The sequence below is a fragment of the Asterias amurensis genome, chromosome 9, assembly GCF_032118995.1.
Source record: "Asterias amurensis chromosome 9, ASM3211899v1".
Classification (NCBI taxonomy): domain Eukaryota; kingdom Metazoa; phylum Echinodermata; class Asteroidea; order Forcipulatida; family Asteriidae; genus Asterias; species Asterias amurensis.
The window spans coordinates 13,571,346-13,595,810 of record NC_092656.1 but is presented as its reverse complement, the minus strand read 5'-3'; the positions used below and the strand labels follow the sequence as shown (position 1 = coordinate 13,595,810).

The following is a 24,465-nucleotide window of genomic DNA, read 5'->3' as shown; positions in this document are numbered from 1 at the left end:
AAAAGTTTGCGTATCCTGCCATCACTTTTACTCAAATGACTCAATGAGACGTTCAATTTTTGTAAAAATTTGTGAAAAAGTGCGTGGCACGATTACCCAATTAGATTAGATGTTTTCCCTCCTTCCTTTTACCTTCATGGTCTGACCATTATTTACTTCTAGAAACTATAAAGCTCTCCCCGCCCATGAGCAAAATAGGGGTCTAACATTTTGGGCGTCCTTAACCATGTTAACGCTATACATTTTCAAAATCTTCGTTGATAGGTGAATATTTTACAATCATATTTTACAATCTGTTTGCCATCAATAACTTCAGTTTCCTTTATATACTCCACAATCAAACGTTCCCCCACACACAATATTCATCCATAGTGCTTGCTTTGCCTTTTTGTTGAGTTAAATAAATAAAAAAAATTACCTGGTACTAACTGTTGCTTTTTGTCACACTGCACGTTTTTTGACTTCTCAATATGTTCAGTGCGTAATTTTTGGGTCACCAAGCGCTATACACGTGGGTACCAGCTTACTGGATCAACGAACTGCTGATCTGCGACCGACAATTTTCATTTAAGTAAAAATTAAAAAATACAAAAAATGTACTGTCCCCTCCCAACCACTCCCCCCAATCTTGAGTGATGAAAATTTAACAAATCTTTTTTAACCGGCTTTATCTAACTCTAAGTTTGACCTTTAATTCTTCTGCAGATTCTACCAGAAAACAGCTGTATCTTGCCCAGTCTTGGCTCAAGCATTAGTTCGCTATAAAGAAATCGTCTTTTCTCAACTGCCTAAGCCATTGGCCAAGCAGAGTGAGAAGAAACAAGAAGTTACTGATGAGGCCCCTCTTCCTCTGACAGGTCTTGCAGTCAGCATCACTGACTGCAGTGAGCTCTACCCTTCACTCGAGTCCTTAGAAAACTGTGAGTATAAAGAATAAAATAAAAAGAGGTCTAAAAGAGTTTTGGAATTTTAAGACCAATGCAAATGGAAATGCAAAATGCAAATGGTTTGGGACTTTCAGCGGTACTGGCTGCTTATACATAGGATTCAAGCTGCCTCTAGCTACTGGGCTAGCTTGGTGGTCCAGTGGTAAGACATCAGGGCCCAATTTCATGGCTCTGCTTACCGTAAGCACAGAATCGGCGCTTACGGAAGCAGGGAATTCTGTGCTTACGGCAAGCGTATTTCACGGGTTAGGGGCGAATTTGGGCTTCTGCTCGTGCGTACTCAACGTTACTAGGCATTCTACGCTTACAAGGCTAGCGCAGAAATTTGGCGCTTGCACGTAAGTGGGGAATCGTGATTGTAAGCGCAGAATTCGGCGGTAAGCAGAGCCATGAAATTGGGCCCTGCTCTAGCAAAGCAAAGATCGAGGGTTCAATCCCGCCCAAGTGATTTGCCTGTGCTTTTTTCAAAGACCCTAGGAAAGTACAAAGTATACACTGCTTGATACATGTTGTGCTAAAGGGTAAAACCAAATTGTATTCTTTATCGCTGATGCAAAACTAACATCTATTAGACTTTCACTAAATCGTGCAAAAAGCACACATTTTAAATGGCCTGATCAGTTTATGAAGAGACACTTTTTTTTATACCACTGGAAGTCCCTCATCCGTACTCTCAAGGTTTTGAGGTCTCAGTTGAGCTAGGATTGAAACCCCCCCTTTCTGAGGTGCCTATTTGTCATGCTTCTGCTTGGGTCTCTGTCAGAAGAACATTATTTTTAAGCGACCATTCAGGATAATCAGAGTGTTTAAAAGTGTTTTTATTTATTCATTTCAACACTGTTTTGACCCACCAATGCACCCTAAAGTTTAATGTTGACAGCTTTTTGTGAGAGGAAGATGGACATTACAGTTTATGTTTTTTACTTAATCCACAGACACATTGGAAGTTGGTGGAAATGATGCTGTGCTGACAGCACACTCAGCATGGGGAGCATTAAGAGGTATTGTAAAACAAATGGTGTACAAAACCATTGGTTCTAAAAGGCATTGGACACTATTGGTAATTACTCAAAATAATTATTGGCATAAAACCTTTCTTGGTGACAAGTAATGGGGAGAGGTTGATGGTATAAAACATTGTGAGAAACGGCTCCCTCTGAAGTAACATAGTTTTTGAGAAAGAAGTAATTTTCCACGAATTTGATTTCGAGACCTCAGATTTAGAATTTTAGGTTTTGAAATCAAGCACACTACTTGTTTGACAAGGGTGTTTTTCTCTTTCATTATTGTCTCGCAACTTCGATGACCGATTGAGCTCAAATTTTTACAAGTTTGTTATTTTATGCATGTTGAGATACACCAAGTGAAAAGAGTTGTCTTTGACAGTTAGCAATAGTGTCCAGTGTCTTTAAATTGATGTTTTTGGAACACTTTGATTTTTAAGTCCTACTTTATGTCACAGCTTACCCCGCAAGGCACTCATGACTGAAAGACTTCTACACAAAATCAAATAATTACAGACAAATTACACCAGAAATACATATAGAAAAAAGTTACTAGTTTAACATAAACACTTCTCTCTAACCTTCACCAAGTTTGGTCTTTTTTACAAATACTAAATATTGTTAAACCTCGGTAACAAATTGTGAAGTTCTATTGGTCAAGAACCAATCACGTGATGTGATACAAAAACGCGTGTTACATGTACATGGCTTTCAGGGTCGAGTAACATGAAAAGTGATGTACATGGTGTACATCACTTTGATCGTTCCCACCGTTGGTTGATTTCCATCGCTGTGTAGAAACACCTCGGGTTCGATTTGGAGGGAACAGTGAATATTTTTTTCTTATTTGAACTGTTTGTCTGCTTATTAAACTATATTCTGTCGTAATAATATTTGAAGATGACAACATAACTTTGAAAAGAGGAATACCAATTTTACAAAACAATTGTTGCACGTTGTGACTGGGGTCCATGGGTTTTGTACACCCTCGGTGGCAAACTGTACCCGAGGCGAAGTGTACAAAACTCCATAGATCCCGTCACAGCGTGCAACAATTGTATACTGATAAATATTCAAGAGGTACAGTAAACTTTTGATAAACTCACAACTACTGAAGAGGGAGATTCTAAATTCTGATGTGTCCATGAGATTAAATTCTGACAATAATACAGCTTCATAAAATAAAACTAACTCGTGAAGGTTTCATGTAAAAAGTTTTTGCATTTTTGGTTGCATTTTTGATATAGCTGAAAAGCCGGAGCGGTTATTTTCAAGCCGGAAGAATAATCCGTCATTGATTACTTAGTCTGAGAAACCTTATTGTCAGTATAGCTTCTCAGATTAAAATTTTTGTAATAAAAACTTTAATATTTTTTCATAATCACAAAAAACAGAAATAAATCTCAAAAATACTTTATACTATCAAAACCTGCCGTACTAATCAATTAAGTATTTATTGCCATTAATTTTCAGAGTGATTACCAAACCTTTGAGTTCCCTTTAAGACATTTCCTCAGAGTTTGAGATTATGAGCTTACAACCAACAAACTTTGTATTAATTGCTCCCATGTTCATGGTGTGTTTCTTTAACAGGCTTGGAAACGTTCAGCCAGATTGTGTACCAATCAGCAGGATCGGTAAGAGTTTGCTTTTTGCAGAGCAATCATTATGACGTTAAAAGGCACCGGACACCATTGTTAATTGTCAAAGACCAGTATTTTCATTTGATGTATCCCAACATTTGCATAAAATAACAAATCTGTGAAAATTTGAGCTAAATTGGTTGCGAAGTTGCGAGATAATAATGAAAGAATACCCTTGTCAGACGAAGTTTAGTGCTTATTCTGAGGTCTCAAAATCAAATTCCTGGAGAATTACTTCTTTCTCGAAAACTACATCACTTCAGAGGGAGTCGTTTCTCACAATGTTTTATACTATCCACTTCTCCCGTTACTCGTTTTCAAGTAAGGTTTTATCCTAATAATTATTTTGAGTAATTACCAATAGTGTCCACTGCCTAAGTCATCTTCACAAACGTAAAATAATTCCACATTTAGCGAGGTGACAGTGGATCCCAGTTAAGTTGATGGCCGCAGCATTGCCAAAGGGACACCAACCCTCAGAAATCAATGCATTTAAAATCCTTTCTCAGGTTGAAATGATTTGGGTGAAAAATTATCCAAACTATTTTCCTTCGAGGGTAGTCCCTGCCTACATTCGACCTTCAGCCCATTTAGTAGTTAAAAGGCAGTTCCTTTCAGAGCTGAGAAGTCTCTTGAATTCCAAAAATCTACTCTGCGGTAGTAGAATATGAAGCAAGACAAATTCTCAAAAGAACATTAATCTACCTAGCAAGTAGAAACACACATGGTGATACTGCAAACCAACTGTAGATTGATATCTCACCATGCAAAAGACCTTTATCATGCTGCCTCCATCTTGGTCATGTTCCTTGTTTCGAATAATGACAATGAATGCAAATAATCATTTTTCAAATTGGAACCAGACTATTTTGTTCTTCCAGCCTCGGTTTGGTTTCATCGATATCAATGAACACAATTCAAGATGGCTGCACCAGGATAAAGGTCTATGCCTCAAATCCCACATACAAAAACAATGTTTTTTGTTTGTCATTAGTTGGTTGTGAACAAGACCAGCATTGTGGACTTTCCACGCTTTGCTCATCGTGGATATCTGGTGGATTCATCGAGGCATTTTCTACCAGTCGGAAAACTTCTCCAGTTCTTGGTATGAGATTTTATCATCTTATTCAATTGAATACAAGGTTTCAAGGAAGTAAATGCACCTGGGGTTGATTTCACAAAGCAATAACATCCATCGTAAGAAAATTTGTCAGTATTACTACATGTATAGTGATTTGCATTGTTACATCACATTTTACCAAGCATCTACGATTGATTTACAGCTATATTTATTTTGGTTTTTACCCATACACCGATGTGTGTTAGCACTGTATACTCAGTACTTTCCTGAGTCCTGTGAAAAAATATCACAGGCATATCACTCGGGTGGGATTCGAACCCACAGCTACTAGGCTATCAATCTTAGCTCTATGTGAAAGCGCCCCTGCATTCATAATGCTTTAGAAAATTGATCCAATCAATGTTGTTGAAGGAAATAATATGATTTTATGACTGAGCACTGAATTCTCACCAATCCATTTACCATCACAGGCAACTGCCTATTTTGGCTGTTTACTAAAGCCGGCCTCAGGTCGACCTTGCGTCGACAAGAAACAGACGGCGACTTACTTTTCAAAATTACACTGCGCCTGAGCTAAGACCATTCGGGAACTTTTCAGTCGCCGATTATTTACAACCTGAGTGTAACTGCGATGGTTTCCGTTTTAAGACAATCTTAAAAAGTCATCGCTTGAAAAACTTAGCAGTCGCAAGAGTAGAACAATTTCAACCTGTACAACGTGATCCCGACTGTCAGTAACCAATTGTGGGTTCATGATTTCTCAGTTGTTGTGACCTGAGCATATTTTGTCTGCGCGTTTCCGACGGTTTGTTGCGTGCGTAAGAAAATTGTAGGTCGACCTGAGGGCCGCTTAAGTTCACATCTGTAATTATGCCCAGTGTACTAGACTAGACTGTAATACTGTTGTACCATGAATGTACAGAAGAGCTCCATTAGATAACAGACCATAAGAATACATGCTTTTTCATGCTAACAAATTATCACACTCTGGGTATGTTCAGAAAGCGTACTAAGTTAGACCCGAACCGGTTTAACTTTTACGAGCAGCAGGGGGTGATCGTAAAAATAAAACCCCTTTGCGTTCAGACAGCACTGAGTTAAACCCGATCCGGTTTATCTTTGGTTTTAAGAGGTCAAGAAAAAACGCGACCCTGTTACTCTAACATCCTGTTTATTGGCCTGTTCATTGGTCACCGTGTGTTTACGTAATGATTACGGAGGTCAATGGGTCGTCTGTTGTGAGTTAAACCGGATGTGGTCTTTTTTATTCTGTCCACACACAGTGTTAAAAGATAAACCCGAAGCGGTCTAAAGATAAACCCCCTCCCTGGACGGTTTATCTTTTGTGGATTGAACTGAATTCGGACTAACTTTAGATCCGTCCAGACACACAGAGTTGAACTCGATGGAGTTGAACCATGAGTTAAACCAACTTTAGTACCCTTTATTATCTCCATGTAATTCCTTTTTCAAATAGTGGACTTTAATCTTTTAAATAGATCATGAACAAGCCAATGTTGTCCAGACAGATTAACTGCTAATGGGAATATAACAGACTCACTTAAAGGAACATTACAGAATTGGCTAACTAAACAGTTGCTGGCAGTGTAAGCACTTACTGCAATTCACCATATTATGTAAACCTGACAAACCTGTAGAAGTTTGAGATTGATCGGCCATCTGGGTCACGAGAGAATAGTGAAAAACAGTTAACAAATTTTGCTTTGCTTAATGCCAAAATAAAAATGAGTCAAGTGCTCACTGAGGGATGAATTCCAAATGCGAAGTTAGATTATTTATTTCTCATCAAATATGACATTTCAGGATGTTTTCAACTATCATCATCTGTAGACCGTGTAAGTTTTAAATGTTAATCTGTGGTCTTCACGATTTGTGTTTCCACCAATTCTGTAGCCAAACTCGGAATCTCCTGAAATGGATAGCTCCCTTCAACTGTTATAGCCCAGATGTATTTGGTTCTCCTTGGGAACTACAAGTTAAATTCTTTTAATGCCCAAGGAAGCTATTTTGACTGTCCAGCCTGTAACTATATTTTGTTATCCCTTAGCTAGCTTGGTATTAAAGTGACACATTTTCTGCAATTTCTGTCCATAGCAAAAGGTTGATACATTTTTTTATAGTTGTTTAAATTGGAAGTTTAACTATATGTCTTGCTTTGGCATTATCCAGAGTTGTTACTTACGTGTATCTTTGTGTCTTCTTTAAATTTAAAGGATGCGATGGCGTACAACAAGATGAATGTATTTCACTGGCATATCGTCGATGATCAGTCTTTCCCGTATGAAAGCACTACATTCCCCTACATGAGTGAAAAGGTAACGTTATTTTTGTTAAAGAGCCAGGGCCTAGTTTAAAGGCGCTGGGCACCTCTGGTAATTGTCAAAGACCTGTCTTCTCACTTGGTGTATCTTAACATATACATAAAATAACAAATCTGTAAAAGTTTGAACTCAATTTTAAGTTGCCAGACAAAATGGAAGAAAAAAGACTCTTGTCGCACAAGTTGTGTGCTTTCAGATGCTTGAATTCAAGACCTCAGCTGAGGTCTGCAATTCAAATCAAATCTTTAAGTGAGAAACTACTTCTTCTTTAAAACTTTGTGCTTGAGAGGGAGCCGTTTCTCACCATGTTTTATACTATCATCATCTCACCATTACTGGGTACCAAGTAAGTTTTTATGCAAACAATTATTTTGAGCAATTACCAATAGTGTCCACTGCCTTTAATCATTGAGGAATGTTTTAATAGAGCTGCTTAACTCTTTCAGTGCCAAGTTCCTACAAGTATCATACATTTTTGTGTACTCAAAATGCGCCATTATCGAAAATGTATGATTTATTTTATGTACTCAAAAAGTGTCATCAATAGCACATGTACGAACCATAATATTATGTTATAACGAGAGGACATTATCACTCTAGCAATGGAAAAATGATTGACTTTTGGAATGCTAAGAAACATGAATCAGCAAGTTGCATTTTGTTGGATGTGAAAAACCTTTCAAAACAGTTTTGTGATGCAGAATTTTGAAAACCCCTAAAAAAGCTAAGCTCATTAGGCTCAGAACGCAATGAAATGCGGACACTGAAAGGGTTTGCAGCACAAAATAGTTGCTAGCAGAAAAGTTATACTTATCAGAATAAGGAATTACCAGCTAAAATACCATGTTGTATGTAACATCTGTCACTGGGACCTGTACTTTAAAGTTTATTATCGACCACAAGAGGGAGCTCTTCGAGTTTCTGTTGGGTGTAAAATAGCAGTGGAGTTGTAACTTGTAGAAAATCAACTACATTCACACTGTCAAAATTATTCTCTGCTCTCATTTAATCAAAATGGAAAAATGAACAGTTTTCCAAGAAAATACAGAAACAAATCTTTGGTTAAAGGGTGAATGTAACTTTTGTCATTTGTAGGACAAAAAACACAATGTCCACAGATTTACACTAAACTACACAGTTTGAAGATAATGATAGTAGAAAGCTTCCCTGAAAATATTGAGGTGCTGAGGTGCTGAGGTGCTGTAGTTTTTGGGAAATGTCATGCAAATAATTTTCGTCTCATGAGACGAAAATTATTTTAAGCATTTTCAAACATATTTTCATGACATTGTTTTAAAACTACAGCACCTCAGTAAGTAATATTTGAAAGGAAGCTTTCCACTATCATTATCTTCAAACCCTGTAAGTTTAATGTAAATGTGTGGACATTTTGAAAAGGTACCCAAATCCTTTAGGTTCTGTTATTATTATTAAAATCAACTTAATCTTGCACTGCACAATACAATAATCAGTCTAGCTGGAACTTTGATAAAATGAGTACAAACGAGTCTTTCTACTCAATTATTCAAAATGCTAATTCTTGTCAGGATCTTTAATCTAAAGCAGGACAGTTTTTTTCAGAACTGAGAAGTCTCCCGAACATCTGATAAATCTACTCCGCGGTAGTAGAATAAAGAAAGACAGTTCTCTAAGAACAAAATCTACCTTGCAAGTAGATACACACATGGTGTTACCGCAAACCAAATATTGATACCTCACCATGCAACGCCTCAAATCCTATCTTTAATCTTGTTTGTTGTGCAGTATTGAGTAAATATATTTATATGTGTTTCAGGGAGCATTCATGTCATCTTATGTCTACAGTCAGCAAGACGTCTTAAATGTCATCAACTATGCACGAGATCGTGGAATACGAGTCATCCCGGAGTTTGACACACCAGGTCACACTCAGTCTTGGGGCTCCGTGCCTAACCTCTTGACCCCCTGTGCAGATAAGACAGGGAAACCCACCGGTTCCTACGGCCCTGTTAACCCCATGCTGAATTCAACCTATGATTTCTTGGCCAAGTTTTTTAAGGAGATTGCATCGGTGTTCCCCGATCAGTATATTCATCTTGGAGGAGATGAAGTTAACTTTGCCTGCTGGTGAGTGGTGTGTTTAAAGCCATTGGACCCTTTCGGTAAACAGTGTTGTCCAAGGCCCACACTTTGTGTACCACAACTTCTATATCAAATAACAAACCTGTGAAAATTTAGGTTCAATCGGTCATCGGAGTCGGGAGAAAACAATGAAAAAACCCACCCTTGTTTCCGCGCGCTTCGCCGTGTCATGACATGTGTTTAAAATAAATCTGTAGTTCTCTGGTGACGAGAATTTCTATTGTTTTGCTGTTTTCTCAAAAGTAAAGCATTTCATGGAGTAATATTTCAAGACAAGTCTTTCACCATTGCCTTCTCTAAACCCTGTAAGTTATTTGTAAATCTGTGAACTTTTATTTTTTTTCTGAACCGAAAGGGTCCAATGGCTTTAAAGGGTTTGCCATGTTTGGGTACTTTTTGTAAGACACACAACACAAATGTTCACTTCCAGCCCGATACTTCACGGAGGCAACGGAGGAGATTGCATCCGTTGCCCCTTGCCATTGCCTTGGTGCCCTTGAAATGCTCCAGTAGAAATTTACAACTTCCTCATAGGGTGCCTTTTGCCAAAGAGAAAACGCCTTAGTGCCCTTGCCCTTTCAAAAACGAAGCATACAGGCCTGAATTTCCCTTAAAATATCTCTTGCTGAGGTGATGAAATTTTTGAGAAATGAGTAAAATAGTTTCACAAAAAATTATTTTATCGTGAACAACAGATTTACGCCACTCTCGTGAAAACATCGCTCTGCAGCAGCTTTCGATAGTATAAAGCATTTTGAGAAGTGTTTCAGTTCAAAGTAATGTGTTTATGTTAAAAGGTATCAATTTTTGTGCCCTCAAATGTGAATCTGAGAGGTGTTACTTTTCATTCACGCTTCTCCGATTGTGTATTAGTATTAGTGATTATTTGCGTTTGGATTTTGGGAGATATCTCAAAATGACACCTTTTGAAATGAAATGTCACATGTTAGTTCTTTGTATACATGTACATCTTCATTTATATAGGATTAAAACAATGGAACAGTTTCAAATACCAAAGGTACATGTAACCTTTGCTTTTAGCCGATGTTTATTAAGAATTGTATACTCTGTGTTTCCAAGTTCTGTAAAAAATATCTACAGGCATACATGTATCACTCGGGTGGGATTTGAACCACGACCTTGCGTTAACATCTGTTAAAGACACTGGACACTATTGGTAATTGTGTCAGACCAGTCTTCTCACCTGGTGTATCTCAACGTATGCATAAAATAACAAACCTGTGAAAATTTGAGCTCGCTCTGTTGTCGAAGTTGCAAGATAATAATACAAGAAAAAAACACTTGTCACAGGAAGTTGTGTGCTTTCAGATGCTTGACTTCGAGACCTCAAATTCTAAATCTGAGGTCTCAAAATCAAATTCGTGGAAAATTACTTCTTTCTCGAAATCTACGTCACTTCAGAGGGAGCCGTTTCTCACAACATTTTATACTATCAACCTCTCCCCATTACTCGCTACCTCGTAAGGTTTTATGCTAATAATTATTTTGAGTGATAACCAATAGTGTCCGCTGCCTTTATAACAAGGTCTGGTTTATTATCCAAGTAAAGAAATTGTACTTATACATCTGAAAACATTTTTGTTCACACCCTTGTCTTGTTTTGTTTGGTTTAGGAAGAGCAACAAAGATATCCAAGCATTCATGACTCAGATGGGTTATGGTCAGAATTACTCGCAACTGGAGGGTTATTATGAGCAGAGGTTTCTGGATATTGTGGAAGGGCTGAAGGTGCAGCCTCTTGTTTGGCAGGAGGTCGTAGACAATGGAGTAAAGGTAGGAACAACAAACTCAGTGTTTCTTAAAAGGCAGTTGGGTTAGAGAATAATGTCATAAAAAATATATCAGAGAAAACCATTCCAGATTGCACAGGAGGGCTTTTAAAACCAAGATAAACACCAAGTAGAAAACATTCCAAAGACATTGTTCAATTCAGTGGGCTTCGGCCAAACAAAAGAACTTTTTGTCCAGAATGTCAAAATGTTAGCACTGAGCTGTCGCATTGTTTCCTTAGACATGTTAGAACCCCAAGAAGGCACTCGCACAACAAAATACCCCCCCCCTCAAAAAAAAAATGCACAGAATGCCCTGCAATGGAAAAAGATGAATTTTCAGTTTGTTCTTCATACTTAAAGATGTTTTGTATTATAGAAGGTTAACGTACAACCTTTTGTGAAGAATTAAAATACATGTATGTACATTCAAGTAAACATGTAGCCTTAGATATCACAAAATATCAATTGTGGTTTAAATTGTTTAATCCAAAGTTGTTTGTTGACTTGAGCCTGTGCTAACCTTCTGAAACTAACTCCGCAAGTCCAGATTCGCCTTAAGTTGGGAGGGCGGGGGGGGGGGGGGGGGGGGGGGTGGGGTGGCATGGCATGTACGTGCCGTCTATCATCATTATAACAACCTCAACTTTTATTTGGCAGTTGAAGGAAGGAACGATAGTTCAAGTTTGGAAATCTCCAGGTTTTACCGACACCCTGTCTAGGGTGACCGAGCTAGGGTACAAGGCTCTCCTGTCTACCCCATGGTACCTTAATTACCCAAGAAATCCTTATTTGGAGCTGTGGCAACTCCAGTACCTTGTGGACCCGCATAACTTTGAAGGTGGTTATCGTTGGTGTTTAAGAGGAAACAACAAGTGGCCACTCATCATGGGTTGGGGTTTATGTTTTCAAATAGACTTGAAATTTGACCATTTGCTTGTGTTTTTTGTCAATGGTTTCTGTGATATGGATGAAGCATTCTTTTGCCCGACGAACGTTTACACATGACACATTCCAAATCAAATGACTTATTTTTCATGAGAGTATTCATTATTTTTTTTTCTGATATTCTAGGAAGTGAATTTTCACTAGCCAGCAGTTTCATGTTTCAAAGTGTTGTGTCGTCGCTTGACCTACTTTTGGCATTGTTTTGGCATCCTTAAACTGTTTCTGCTTCATTCCGCTTACAGAATTTGTGGTATCCATAAATTCATGCTGCCTTATTCTGCTTTTAGATAGGAAAGCTAATGTCCCATGATTTTTACAAAGGTTGATAGTGGAACAGTTGTCCATGTTTGGAAGACGCCATGGCAGTCAGAACTCTTCAATGTCACCAAGAAGGGTTATAAATCATTGATATCAACTCCTTGGTACCTGAATTTGGCCGGTGCTAGTCCGTACAATCAAGACTGGCGGAGCATTTACTCCGTAGAGCCACTAAAATTCAATGGTAATCCAATTGAGCTGTGACTGTTTTTGTTGTGATTCTGCATGTGCATGGGTGGTGGGCACCAGCTAACGTTACTCTTGATGTAGCGTAAGCCCGGTTCATACTTCGTGCGAATGCGAATGCGAAGAGAATTTGACGAGAATTTGACGTCACAACCCTCCTTTCGCAGCGATATTTGCAAGTGAGTTGAGCAAAGTTGAACTGCCGCGAATAATTTGTTGCGAATTTGTGATGTCAACATTCGTAGCGCATTCGCATTCGCAGGAAGTATTAACCGGGCTTTACACGCATTCGGTGTTGTCGCTGTGTTTCTTAATTCTTGCATGTACGGTTTTGTCACCATTGCATGTGTTTTTTTGTTTTCAAGGTACTTGCTCGAGTTTTACACATGGCACATTCCAAGTTACCTGACAAAATTTTATGAGAGCATTATTGAAAAGTTTTCCTAGCAGTGTCTTTTGACAGAGTGTTTTGTGAATGTCGTCGCTCAAAATGCTTTTGGCATCCTCGAACTATTGCTGCTTTATTCCGCTTATAGAATTTGTGGCATCCTTAAAGGAACACATTGCCTTGGATTGGTCGAGTTGGTCTTAGAAAAGCGTTTGTAACTGTTTGTTATAAAATGCATATGGGTAGAAAGATGTTGTTAAAGTAGAATACAATGATCCACACAAACATGCCTCCAAATTGAACGGTTTTCCTTTTACTTCGTCTACTAACACGGTCGGCCATTTATGGGAGTCAAATATTTTACTCCCATAAATGGCCGACCGTGTTAGTTCGCGACGTAAAAGGAAAACCACGTTATTTCGAGGCAAGTTTGTTTGGATCATGGTATTCTACTTCTAAAACATCTTTTCAAGCAAATGCATTTTATAACAAACGGTTACAAATGCTTTTTATAGACTAACTCGACCGATCCAAGGCATTGTGTTCCTTTAAACTTATGCTGCTTTACTCCTCTTACAGAATTTGCCAAGATAAAAATATTTCTGAGTTTTAAACAGAAAACTAATGTCCCATGATTTTTACCAAGGTCGATATTGAAACAGTGGTCCATGTTTGGAAGACGCCATGGCAGTCAGAACTCTTCAATGTAACCAAGAAGGGTTATAAGTCTTTGATATCAGCTCCTTGGTACCTGAATGCGGCAGGTGTTAGTCCGTACCGTCAAGACTGGCGGAGCATTTACTCTGTAGAGCCGCTAAAATTCAATGGTAATCCTAGTGAGCTTTGGCTGTTTTTGTTGTGACTGCATGTACCTGCTAACACTACTATTGATGTAGCTAATAACTAGCATTATGTGGTGTTGCTGTGTTATTTTTAATCCAATGCACTTTAGGGTTTGTCACCATTGCATGTGTTTTTTTGTTTTCAGGGTACTTGTTCATCATTTGTGGATCAGAGAATTTATTCTACAATAATTCTCCTCAGTGTATGAGCCCTAACTTAACGGTCTGCTTTGTCGATAGCTTTTAGCTCTATAGTGATATCGAACAAGCATACTTATTGCCCAACAAAGTTTTACACATGACACATGACACATTCCAAGTCACACGACCATTTTCTCATCAGAGCATTCTTGAAAATGTTGCTGATTTTCTAGGAGGTAATTTTTCCGTTGCTAGCAGTTTCCTTTTTTTTGTCGCTTGAACTGCTTTTGTTTCTGCCAATCCCGCTTAACAGAATGTGCGGCATCCTCTGACTGTCTGCTTTATTGTGCTTACAGAATTTGCGACGGATCTTAAAATTGCTGAGTTTGAATCAAAATACTAATGTCCCATGCTTTTCACAAAGGTCGGTATTGAAACAGTGGTCCATGTTTGGAAGACGCCATGGCAGAAGGAGCTTTTCAAAGTCACCCAGAAGGGTTATAAATCATTGATATCAACTCCTTGGTACCTGAGTAGGCCCGATGCTGGTGGGTTCGGTCAAGACTGGCGGAGCATTTACTCCGTAGAGCCACTAAAATTCAATGGTAATCCAATTGAGCTGTGGCTGTTTTTGTTGTGATTCTGCAGGTACCAGCTAACACTACTATTGATGTAGCAAACTGACATGCTGTGGTGTTGCTGTTTTTCTAAATTCTAAATGTGTTATGCTTCTTCTCATGCAACCTACATGTAAGTCTCGACACTCATGGGGTGACAGGTCTTTTTCTTCAGCTGTACCACGAATCTGAAACTCTCTACCACTTAATCTTAGATCTTGTCTTTGTACCACGACATTCAAATCTCTTCTCAAAAGTTATCTTATGTCACAGGTTTTCAAGGACTAATTTTGTTGTGTCTGTTTTTTTCTTTTCTTTTTTCTTTTTTTTTACCTCGCCTTATGAACACCCAAGCAACAGGGTGGATATGTGCGCATTACAAGTCTTATTATTATTATTATTTATTATTTTGGAATCTAGCTACCACGGTAATTTACCTCACTGTGAGCCCTAGCCTTCATTATGGGATGATTAATTTTACTTCTCAAACAAGGCTGACCAAAAAAATGATTACGATTTGTCTTGTGTTACTTACTACATGTGGTAGTGGTAAATTAAGCATCCATTCACCTAAGGCTCTATCAGAATAACTTTGCCATAAGTTGCCTAAACTTTCAGCACTAACATTTCCAAAGGTCGTAGCTGAAGCGGTGGTGAATGTTTGGAAAGGGGCCTGGGAGCAAGAACTGACTAAAATCACCAAACTCGGCTACAAAACCTTGCTGTCTACTCCATGGTACCTGAACTACGCTGGTAGTCCCTATGGACAGGACTGGAAGAGTTTCTATTTAGCCCAACCTTTGAACTTTGTCGGTAAAAGAGACACAAAGAAAAGATTAAAGTCCACAGGCTGCTTTTGCCTCCACTCATCAAACCCTTTTGAAATTCATCTTTAGTTAAACAAATTTTCCGGTAATTTGTTGCCAAAATTTATTTTGATTTTATTTTTTAGTTCATGAGGTCCTCACTTTTTTTCATAGCTTTGATTGTTGAAGGCGTTCCATGCAGCTTTTTGATAGAACCATTTCGTCATTGTTGAACTGTGGAGGACGAGTTTCATTTTGCTCATGGCATCACTCGACGGACTCCACCATCAGTGCCATTTTTGTCATAATGTATAGAAGTAGTTCTTTGACATGACTAAGTTGAAATCGTCAGATAGGTTGATTGTTACGGTCTGAAGTAACACACAGGCCTTTGCTTATTTGTTTTTTAACTTTACTGATTTCGTAGGCATTCCTCTGCCGTAAAACCTTAGCCACTGTTTAATAAAAAATCCCTGTAACTGGCAAATCAGTAACAGGAAAAGAGAAGAGTAACACATGAATTATTTTGAAGCTGTGATGATCGTGTTAATGATATTTAGATAGTTTGACTCTCTAAGTTTTGACTCTCAACACTCAACACTCATCTTCAAAGCTTCATTCCATGCATGAGCTTTTTTTTTACCCAGTTAATTGGCTTATTTTAATTGCTCAAAGACAGTGGACACTACTGGCAATTGTCAAAGACCAGTCTTCTCACTTGCTCAACATATGCATAAAGTAACAAACCTGTGAAAATTTGAGCTTGATTGGTCGTCGGAGTTGCGAGATAACTATGAAAGAAGAAAAACACCCTTGTCACACGAAGTTGTGTGCTTTCAGATGCTTGATTTCGAGACCTCAAATTCTAAACTTGAGGTCTCGAAATCAAATTCGTGGAAAATTACTTTTTTCTCGAAAACTACGTTACTTCAGAGGGAGCCATTTCTCGCAATGTTTTATACTGTCAACCTCTCCCCATTACATACTTGTTACCAAGTAAGGTTGTATGCTAATAATTTTTTTGAGTAATTACCAATAGTGTCCACTGCCTTTAAATATTGTGTGTAAAATATGCATTCTTGTCTGACTCCTGTAACTCTCTCCTTTGAATGTTGAGGCACTTACTGGTTAAAATCAACAGTCTTGATTAACATCTCTCTAGCTTTCAAGCTTTGTTCTTTTGGTGTTTTTCTGCTGTACACATCAAGAAGTTAACTACCAGCCAATTAATCCTTGTTTATTTATTCTGCTCAAACCTTGTTATATGTTGGTCTGCACGAGTGTCAATATGATATTGTTCTATAGGTTTTCAAATTTGAGTCAGAGTGATTTTTACCATTAGTCATGTCAGTGTTTATGTTTGGAGGTTTTTTTTTAGGGGGGGAGGGGTTACACCCCACTTCAGTACATTTGACTTCCAAAACTGAAATTCAAATGCAAATTGTCTGGTTCATAAACCGTATCCACAGCACATGAAGTGGCCACTGGTTGAAAATGTTTACTTTTCTGTTTGTTTGTGTGCAAACTATCATTAGCAAGCTCAGAGTAGGATAGGAATAATGCTTAACACCTAGAACCTATCTGATAGAGCTGCTTAAGTAGAAAATGTTATTTAACAACTTCCTGCTATTCATTTTGGTTTTCACCCACACACTGATGTGTGTTAGCACTGTAAACTCAGTACTTTCCTGAGTCCTGTGAAAAAATACCACGTACAGACATGTTACTTGGGTGGGATTAGTACCCACAACCCTTGCAATTCTAGAGCAGTGTCTTACCCCTGTAAGCGTGTCTTCTTTATCCCCGATGCAAATTTAACATCTCTAATACCGTTGCAGTACCCGCTGCCAAAACATAGGATTCGAACTGCCTCTAGCTACCGGGCAACTTCGGTAATCTAGTTGGTAAGACACTGCTCTAGAATTGCAAGGGTCGTGGGTTCAAATCCCACCCGAGTAACATACCTGTGATATTTTTTTCACAGGACTCGGGAAAGTACTGAGTATACAATGCTAACACACATCGGTGTATGGGTAAAAAACAAAATTAATATTCTTTATCCCCGATGCAAACTTAACATCTCTGATAAATTTCTTCTAAGCAACAAAAATACCCTATTAATCCCTGAACTTTACCATTTTACAAAGTTGAAAAAAAAATTGATTTGGATGTCTGTACACCTTAGTATCATCAGATTTGATAATTTGATAACTGCTGTGTTTTGCAACATATATCCACATTTCCATATTTCTTAGTTTTTTCTCTCTCAAAAAATGTGATATTGTTTGTTTGTTTGTTTTCCAATGTATTCTTCTTGTAGCCCCTTACCAAGAGTGACATTGATCCTTGTTTGGGGTGAACTTACATTACAAAATTGCACTATAATATCACACTTAAAAAAAACACGTTTCAATAGCAACCCCTCTTTTCAAAGATTAAGTCTTGGGGGTTTCAGTTTTCCACGTTGATTTTACAGAATTTTGTAAATTGGTTGGTCAATACAAAAAACATATAGCTTTTGTGGCAAGTAGAAAACCCCAATTTCGGCCAGGTAACATAAAACTCTAACTCTAACAAGCAAACAGCACATTGGGGATTAAAAAAAAAAACAAAAAAAACTGGTGTGTTGTTGAGTATTGAGGAAACCTGAGTTAATGTAATAAGGATTCCTTTGCTGGATTTGAAGGCAGTAGCTTTGGTGTACTGACCTGATAGTTGTAAAGGAATGGAGGGAATTGCCATCACATCACTGTAGCTCTTTTCACACTACTCTGGCTGGCCGCTTCACACTTGCAGCGCTTTACCCCAGATCTATCCTGGCAAAATGTGCATACCCCAGGGAGTATACACCCCTGCTCTGGAGTAGAGGGTGAGCGGTAAAACCCTGGGGTACTCTTGAAACGTGCAGCCAGAACCCTGTGGAGTAGGGCTGAGGCGGGACAGTGTGAAAGTGTGCCAGGGTAATCTTGTGTTAAAACAACTTCTGGGGCCTCCCCAGGGCTGTATTCCACTTTGATAAGTAATACAGTGTGAAAAGGGCTTTTGTGGGAATACTAAACATATAATTTTCAGGGGGCTGGAAAAGTAAAGCAAATGATACAAGTTGTATGTGAAATTAAGCTATAGTTTACTGTTGTGACAAGGTTGTGCATTACTAAATAAGAATATCAGTCTTGAATGTTTGCATGGTGGAAGACAATAACATCAGAAATTTGCGGTGACACCAAGTAGTATAGTTAGATCTCTTTTGAGTGATTGGTGGTTCTGAGAAGAGCTGATGGACTCAACTTTTCAGTCAGGATACTCTGTCCGTTGTCTGGAAACTAGAATATTTTCCTCATCCTACTCTGACTATCTAGTTGCTTGTTAATCTAATCAGCCTTATAACCCAACACCTTCAGCTTTCTAAGCTCGCAACCTGTATTACACTCAAGCTTACCACATGCAACTCGGTAAAGTGCAGGCTTTTTTATCACATTAAAGTCATGTTTAAAGGCAGTGGACACTTTTGGTAATACCAACTTACATGGTAACAAGCAACGGAGAGCTGTTGATAGTATAAACAATTTGAGAGTCGGTTCCCTCAACGTTGTTTTCGAGAAAGAAGTAATTTTCGACCAAAATATTTGAATTTGATTTTTGAGACCTCAGAGTAAGATTTTGAGGTACCGAAATCAAGCATCTGAAAACACACAACTTCGTGTGACAAGGGTGTTTTTTCTTCCATTGTTTCGCAACTTCGACGACCAATTGAGTACATGATTTCACAGGTTTGTTATTTGTTCATACACCAAGTGAGAAGACTGTCTTTGACAAGTACCAAAAGTGTCCTGTGTCTTTAAAATGCCTGTATTTTATCTGATAAAAGTTGTTTGTAGCAACCTTTTTCACTTTGCTAATGTTAAAGTTAGCATTGCACTTTGAGAAGTTTGCAATTTCATCAAAGAAGAGGACGAAATTATCATGCATCACTGCACAAAACTACCAAACAATTTTGTTGGACAATATATCAGAGAAATGTTTCTTGACATAAAGTCATTGTTTTATTTGACAGGTACGCAAGCTCAGAAGGATTTGGTGTTTGGTGGAGAAGCATGCATGTGGGGAGAGTATGTTGATGCTACCAATCTGATGCAGCGAAGCTGGTAAGCAATTACAGGTTCGGGTTAAAGCCATTGGACCCTTTCGGTACAGAGAAAAAAAAAAAAGTTCACAGATTTACAAATAATTTACAGGGTTTACAGAAGGTAATGGTGAAAGACTTCTCTTGAAATATTAGTCCATGAAATGCTTTACTTTTTGAGAAAACGGTAAAACAATATAAATTCTCGTTAACGAGAATTACGGATTTGTTATAAACACATGTCATGACACGGCGAAACGCGCGAAAACAGGAGTGGGTTTTCCCGTTATTTTCTCCCGACTCCGATGTCCGATTGAGCCTAAATTTCCACAGGATTGTTATTTTATATATAAGTTGTGATACACGAAGTGTGGGACTTGAACAATACTGTTTACCGAAAGTGTATAATGGCTTTAAATGGTCTATGTACTTTTTATGGGACAAAAAACACAATGTCCACAGATTTACACTAAACTTACACAGTTTGAAGATAATGGTAGTAGAAAGCTTCCCTAAAAATACTACGTGCTGAGGTGCTGTAGTTTTTGGGTAATGAGTAAATGTCATGAAAATAATTTTTGTCTCATGAAACGAAAATTATTTTAAGCATTTACAAAGGTATTTTCATGACATTGTTTTACACATTTCTCAAAACTACAGCACCTCAGTAAGTAATATTTGAGGGGAAGCTTTCCACTATCAATATCTTCAAACCCTGTAAGTTTAATATAAATCTATGGACATTTTGAAAAAGTACCCGAATCCTTTAAAGGCACTGGATACTATTCATAATTACTCAAATTAATTGTTAGCATAAAAACTTGGGTAACAAGCAATGGAGAGCTGTTCACAAAGTAAAAGAGGAAAACCACTCAATTTCGAGGCATACTTGTGTGAATTATTATATTCAACTTTTAAAGCACTTTTTCGGTCATACGATTTCACTTTATTTTGAATAAGACCCATTTTTTAAAGCCCAAATCGCAAAATTCAAGGCAACGCATCCCTTAGAGCAAAAAGTGTCGATGAATTGGAAGGATTTGTTGGCTGCATTTGGTAAATGGTGACTAGTCAAACACTATATCAGGTGGACCTCCTTCCAACCAGCCTATAATGTTATTTTTGTGATGTGTATATACATGTAGGCCAAGAGGTTGTGCAGTAGCAGAAAGACTGTGGAGTGCAGAGACTGTTCATGATGTTGGCAAAGCAGCTCCTAGAATAGCCGAGCAACGCTGCAGGATGCTAAAGTAAGACTTTATTTGTCTCTTGCAAAGTTTCAAATCCTACTTAACAATTTTCTTTTTTATCTTCAAGACCAACCATAGCATTTTTATAAAAAATAATCTGAGACTTGATGGTGATTGCAAACATTTTGGATTCTCCACACACATGAGTTGGACACGCAGTCTTTTTAAAGTTTCACACTGGTCGAAGGTATATGCCTTAACTTATTTCCAGCCGCAAACTACATTAACCAAATCTGGAAAATACTCAGTGCATTTACCACAGAATGTATGTATTGACGACTGGTTGAAGAGGCTAACAATGCGCACACATCCATTAAAAAAAAATCCATTTAGACAGGGTTATAATTTTAGACACAGCTTTTTGTTTAAAAATTTAAGAATTTTTCAGAGTTGTACACATCTTATTTTAGATATCAAGTAATAAACCACCATTGGGCTGGATAGCTCAGTTGGTAGAGCACTGGTATGTTAATCCGGAATTGGTTGGTTAAGTGATTAAACCAAAACTAGCTTATTTTAAGATACAAATCAGAAAGGGTCAGACTTTGGAGGAAAACAAATTTAAAAGTAGGATTTTGAAATTAAACCAGAAAAGTCACAACTCTGTGTTCACTAATGTTTCCTGACAGTTGCACTTAGGTGGTTTTAATTTAAAGCATAGAATGAAAACAAAACTCTGTAAATTTTTAAATGTTTTTTCTCCTCATCCACTAGGCGTGGTTTGCAGGCTGAACCAGTGACTGGTCCAGGTTTCTGTGATGTTCCTCTGGGCCCATGATTGCTGTGGTGATTAGGACAATAAGGACCGGATGCTACAAGATGACAAATAGATTTTTGGGGGAACAAATAAACAATAGAACAAAAATTTATGCAGAGGTAAAATCAACTAGGTATGTGGTGGTGCTTTTATATGTAAAAAATTGTTTAGAGTAAAATCTCTGTATTTAAAAAACAGTCACATCTCTAACAGTGGTACTTACGTGGTACAACCATAAGTCTTACTAGTACTTACTCAGTTACTCCCACCTCAAAAAGATGCAAATTTATAATACAGCAAGATGTTCTAAAAGGCGATAAAGTCGCCATATTTGATATTGCTTATTTCTTGTTTTATTTAATGATCATTATCATTAAACTTGTAGTAGTTTGGTACAATTTCCAAAATTGACATGTTCTTCTACAAAATTTATCTCGGTCTCTTTTCTAAACAATTTTATCAGATATTTTTGATATTGAACTAAGTTCAAATGTGATATTCATGTTCTTTTTCTTGCACTAGTTAAAGCTCCAGCTCAGTGTTATTTCATACCCATAACTTAAGTGGCATAAATAAAAATTTGAAAAAATAAAAACAAAGTCCACACAGAATTTTTCTTTTTTTGAAAACAAAATGTTCTTTATGCCAAACTCTCATCAAGACCTCCAAACTCAATTTGATTTGACAAAGAGTTAAGACTAGTATTATCTTGAGTTAGGACGAGTTCCTAACTTAGGACTAGCTTTGAGTTTTTAATATCTCCCAGAACTAGTCCTAAGTCAACCACAGGGGCTCCACAATCTGCAATACCCAATTCTATGAAGTACTCTCACAAACTCACAGATGACCTTACAGTCCTGAGCCATCAATTTTAGCCTCCCCTGAAATTAATCTTTTGACCATTTTTATGTTGAAAGTTATATGCAATACTTGCCCATCTTTATTTACTGGTCATCTTTTGCCCTATGTGATTTAAAGTGAACTTAATACTGCACTGTCTAGGACTGTGGATTTGCAGAACCAACTGAATTACCCTAAAATAAAAATAACAAGTTGTAACCCAAACAAAATTTGGAATTTCATCTTTTGAACATGTGCTGTATTTTCAATTTCTTAAAATGAGGTAGTAATTTACAACTAAGATATTCCGGGAAATACACAATAATAACACAATAATAACCAAGATTTACAAATACATTTCATTCGCTGTAAGATTGTTTTACTTCCCCACTTAGTTTAATACACTCACACTTAATTTGAATAATGAGTTATACACAGTCAGCGTAATATTTTAAATAGAAACTGAAGTTGACAGGAAAAAAGTTGGAACTTGTTGCAATATTTTTTAGCAAAGCTCGTTTTGCTTGTTGTATAATTTTTGGAAAGAAGTGCCTTCTATTCTCTATTATATTGTTTTGTCAACCTTAGAAACAAAGTATGAACTGAAATCAGATTTCAGACTTGTATCAAAGTTTGTAATTAGTGATGGATTGACACTTTCTTTAACCTTGATTTGTATGCATTACACTAATCAATGGTCTTTTAATTACAGTGGATGACAACTACGTTAAAGGAACATTACAGAATTGGTTTTGTTAGCAAAACAGTTGTAAGCACTTTATGTTGTTCACTTTATACATGAACTGACAAAGCTGTAGAAGTTTGAGATCCATCGGCCATCTGTGTCACAAGAAAATAGAGAAAAACTAATTTCACATTTTGCATGACATCGATGCAAAACAAAAAAATGAATTAAATGCTCACTGAGCGATAAACATCAAAGCAAATATAGATTATTTAATTCAGACAGAAATATTTCAAGGGGTGTTTTCTACTATCATCATCATTTTTGGAACAGCTTGATTGTTTAAATCCTATATAAATTTTGATAGATACAATAAAAACAACCTGTGAAAACAATAATTGCTACACTAAACAATGAAAGTGCCAACTGGAAATTATGTTCCAATTTATTTCAAATTGTTCTATTATATGAGAGTTATTCTAGTCTTTCCAATTGTTGTTCTGTATTTTATGATATTGTTATGAATGGTACTGTGTTCTGTTCTAAACTACAAAGCATTCCAAGGCAAAAAGTAATCCATAAATAAATGTGTGTTCAACTTGTGGCCCAACACTAAAACTACCCGCCTCACAGGCCTGCAGTCCGGTGTAAAAATTGTAGCTCTGCGATAAGCGCAGGTCGGTGGAACATTATTTCATATTAAATCCTACCCCACAAATATCATTTCTAAAAAATAGAGCAATTAACTCTCACATTCAATCTGTTGACCGAGTAGTTTATTTTGTAATCATAAAGCAAATTTTAAGGTAGAGGGATTATTTGGCTTAATAGGGAGGCTTTGATGTGTGCGATTTTTTTGTATGTAGTTTATTTTTTATTTGAGTATGTTTTCTAAAAACTACTTTAAAAAAAATGTGCTACAGGTTCTTTAGTAATAATTTGACATTAAGTTTAAAAGCCCTTTTTGGGCATACTTGCTTTTAAAATTAGTACATTAATTAGTCACAGGTGTTTCTGTTTAAAAACATCTCACGTTCACAATGATAACATTCCAATTAGCATCATTTGGCATTGGAGAAAATGCTTTTAATTTCAGAAAATAATTGTAGCTTTTCAAAATAAATTTGAAACTTGAAAGTATTTGTTATTATTTGAAATTCGGTTTTATTTTGTACCGGTACTAGTTTGAACTATAATTTAAAAAGTAAAAGGTGAATTATTTTGAGTTAATTTGGAATTATTCTGAGGAAGTTAAACTAAATTTCATTTGAGCTTAGAAAATTTGAAAGTGTGTGGTTAGTGTGCCTTCATTAGGTTTACTCATTGGTGTTTTCTTTTGCCTTTCACCCTCTCTGTGGACCCTGGTTGGACTGGAGCGTGGCATGCTGGTTTTCAGTACCTACATACTTGTGTGGGGTTTCCCCTGTTTGTTCCTCCAAAGTCTCAAACTGAAATTGCTTAAAGGCAGTGGACACTATTGGTAATTACTAAAAATAATTATAGCATAAAACCTTTCTTTGTGACGAGTAATGGGGAGAGGTTGATGGTATAAAACATTGTGAGATACGGCTCCCTTTGAAGTGCAATAGTTTTCGAGAAAGAAGTAATTTTCCACGAATTTGATTTCAAGACCTCA

At 37.2% G+C, this 24,465-nt stretch overlaps 1 protein-coding gene across 6 annotated transcripts in view; it reads left to right on the top strand.

Annotated features, from left to right (window-relative positions):
- Nucleotides 1–24,118, top strand: part of LOC139942037 (beta-hexosaminidase subunit alpha-like) — a 31,115-nt gene extending 6,997 nt beyond the window's left edge. The window contains exons 2-12 of one of the 6 annotated variants that reach the window (XM_071938715.1): nt 706–920; nt 1,883–1,948; nt 3,545–3,588; nt 4,589–4,699; nt 6,910–7,011; nt 8,813–9,123; nt 10,773–10,932; nt 14,176–14,356; nt 19,229–19,319; nt 20,443–20,547; nt 21,262–24,118. In XM_071938715.1, coding sequence (XP_071794816.1) covers nt 706–920; nt 1,883–1,948; nt 3,545–3,588; nt 4,589–4,699; nt 6,910–7,011; nt 8,813–9,123; nt 10,773–10,932; nt 14,176–14,356; nt 19,229–19,319; nt 20,443–20,547; nt 21,262–21,325 — 1,450 coding nt within the window. In that variant the 3' untranslated portion in view covers nt 21,326–24,118. Of the gene's footprint in view, nt 1–705; nt 921–1,882; nt 1,949–3,544; nt 3,589–4,588; nt 4,700–6,909; nt 7,012–8,812; nt 9,124–10,772; nt 10,933–11,588; nt 11,770–12,197; nt 12,379–13,414; nt 13,596–14,175; nt 14,357–15,003; nt 15,182–19,228; nt 19,320–20,442; nt 20,548–21,261 lie in introns of those variants that run through there. The other 5 variants (XM_071938717.1, XM_071938718.1, XM_071938716.1 and 2 more) reach the window with 5 other exon arrangements.
- Nucleotides 24,119–24,465: the final 347 nt, after the last annotated feature.